We start from the raw sequence: 2500 nt of genomic DNA on the forward strand, positions 1-2500 counted from the left end.
CGATGCCATGTTTTCAGGCATTCCATGCCTGAAAACACTAATTTGTATATATGTTACATTTGTACATATATAAATATGTATATTTTTCAATTTTTGAAAAAAAAAAAAAATTTGTCTTACCACTGCTTTTCCATGCTCTCGCCAAAACAAACTATTGACTTTACACACTCACATTGGTCCAACACTCCTAAAATGGAGTATATACTACTGTATCAGACAATAAAATCCTTGCCTGTGTAACCACTATGGTTCCATGAAATCAACTTGGTTAATGTTTCTGCTTTTACCTGATTGTTTAGGCCTCTAGAATGGAAAAAAAAAACATTTTCTATTCATTAGATTATTTGTGGGTGCGTGTGTGCATCAGTGTATGTGTCTGTCATATTTTAATTTGTTAATAATGTTGGGTCTCTCATTATAGGCATTACAGTACTAGGCTATCATTGTACTGTATACTGCTTGTTTATTTTCATGAGAAACATTAAATTTTCATTCTTAACCCATTGGTGACGGGTATAGAAAACTAAACAAACACTACGCTCTGGCGAACCACGGTAACGCGCCGACTTTGAGCGCGTGAATTCGGTACATCAAGCCGAATCATTGCCTCGGGGCGCTTTGCCGCGCCGCCGCAGCGGACAGCCGCAAGCCACATTTCAAGCGTATTGTTATGACGCCTATAGGCGTGATCCGTCGCCATTGGGTTATTAACAGTTGAAGTTCTTTAATTCTGTTTGTGATATGTCCAGAATAGAATGTTTCCTTGTAGTTACTAAGTTCCTAGAAGTTATTGTACTGTCATGCTCAAATACATTGCCATTTCATTTCCCTCTGATGTATTAAAATTGCATGGTTCCCTTGTACTCTCTCTCTTTCTTTTTCTTTTTCTTTTTTTTCTTTCTCTTTCTCTTTCTCTTTCTCTTTCTCTTTCTCTTTCTCTTTCTTTTTCTTTTTCTTTTTCTTTTTCTTTTTCTTTTTCTTTTTCTTTTTCTTTTTCTTTTTCTTTTTCTTTTTCTTTTTCTTTTTTTTTTCTCTTTCTCTTTCTCTTTCTCTTTCTCTTTCTCTTTCTCTTTCTCTTTCTCTTTCTCTCTCTTTCTCTCTTTCTCTCTTTCTCTCTTTCTCTCTTTCTCTCTTTCTCTCTCTCTCTCTCTCTCTCTCTCTCTCTCTCTCTCTCTCTCTCTTTCTCTCTTTCTCTATATCTCTCTCTCTATCTCTCTCTCTCTCGCTCTCTCTCTATCTCTCGCTCTCTCTCTCTCTCTCTCTCTCTCTCTCTCTCTCTCTCTCTCCCCCCCCCCCCCTTTTTTTTTTTTTTTTTTTTTTTTTTTTTTTTTTTTTTTTTTTTTTTTTTTTTTTAAGATGCAGTTCAGCGGGTTTTTCTTCTGAATTGTATATTTTTGACTTTACAGGCTGATGGTCATGGTGAGGGATTTGAAAAACTACTCCAGCTATATGGCGAGCAGTTACTGGTACTGTGGAGAGCCACATTGCTTTGCAAACGCATTTTGCTCTTCTCGCCTCCTCCAATTGGCATGTTGTGCTCTAGAGTACACTGTATATCTCTTCTTGGATCACATACTACGCCCGGTCTGCCTTCTCAGCTATTACGTCCACTTTATTATGTCAACATAGCAGATGTAGAGACACTGCAAGAACAGCATGCCTACATAGCATGTGAGTTACTTAGTTCATTAGTTAAATAAGCAGTAGGAAAGGAAGTGATTTTCAGAACTTATTGATTTTTGTTTTTATTTCCATATATATTGAGTTTGAAGCATGTGCAGTTTTATATATAAGAAATTGAAACTACATGGATATCAGTACATCTAGGACAAATGAATATTGTCTTACATTTCATAGTTGTTTGTCTGTTATATATGTTCTTCATTGTATTATAAAGTTTCAGTGCTATCTTCTTGATGATCATTAAAAATTGTACTCATAAACTTTCAGGCACAACTGAAAAGATATTTGAAGAGAAGACAGGACTGTTGGACATCTATGTGGATAATCAGAATATTCGCATTCCTGGCTCAATCCGTCACTTGCTGACAATAACTACACAAGATCGGAAACGACTGGCCCAGTTACAGTGTATTGCCCGAAGTTCAAGGAGTTCAGTACAAGAATTCATCAACTATTTCTCACAGTCAAATAACAAGATATTTTCTACCTTGCATATGATTAGTCAAAGTGATGACAATATATTAAAAAGGCATCACATAGAAACTATGGGCCTTCATCCTCAACATGATAGAGGGTTTGTATCAGAATTAGCCTTAACTCATGGTTTTGACATAACGACAAGCAAGAATTCATGGAAGTGTTGTCCGTGTGACAATTGATTAAGATGTTAAATAGGATACAACTTGAATGTCTTTAGGTTTGGAGGAGCATTAGATTTTGCATTTACTTGAGTTGTAGCATTATTAGGACTCATCTCAGATAAGTTTTATAAGAAACTGGAATAAGATAACATTAACAACTAGGGATAAAAGTTGAC

General features: G+C 35.8%; 1 protein-coding gene across 1 annotated transcript in view; it reads left to right on the forward strand.

Annotated features, from left to right (window-relative positions):
- The window catches only part of LOC125025298 (DENN domain-containing protein 11-like), a 20585-nt gene that overhangs the window by 16480 nt on the left and 1605 nt on the right, over window positions 1-2500 (forward strand). Inside the window, exons 5-6 of the mRNA XM_047613276.1 lie at window positions 1407-1671; window positions 1951-2500. The exon at window positions 1951-2500 is cut by the window's right edge and continues 1605 nt beyond it. Coding sequence (XP_047469232.1) covers window positions 1407-1671; window positions 1951-2342 — 657 coding nt within the window. The 3' untranslated portion in view covers window positions 2343-2500. The remainder of the gene's footprint in view (window positions 1-1406; window positions 1672-1950) is intronic.

Source organism: Penaeus chinensis, chromosome 1, assembly GCF_019202785.1.
Source record: "Penaeus chinensis breed Huanghai No. 1 chromosome 1, ASM1920278v2, whole genome shotgun sequence".
Classification (NCBI taxonomy): domain Eukaryota; kingdom Metazoa; phylum Arthropoda; class Malacostraca; order Decapoda; family Penaeidae; genus Penaeus; species Penaeus chinensis.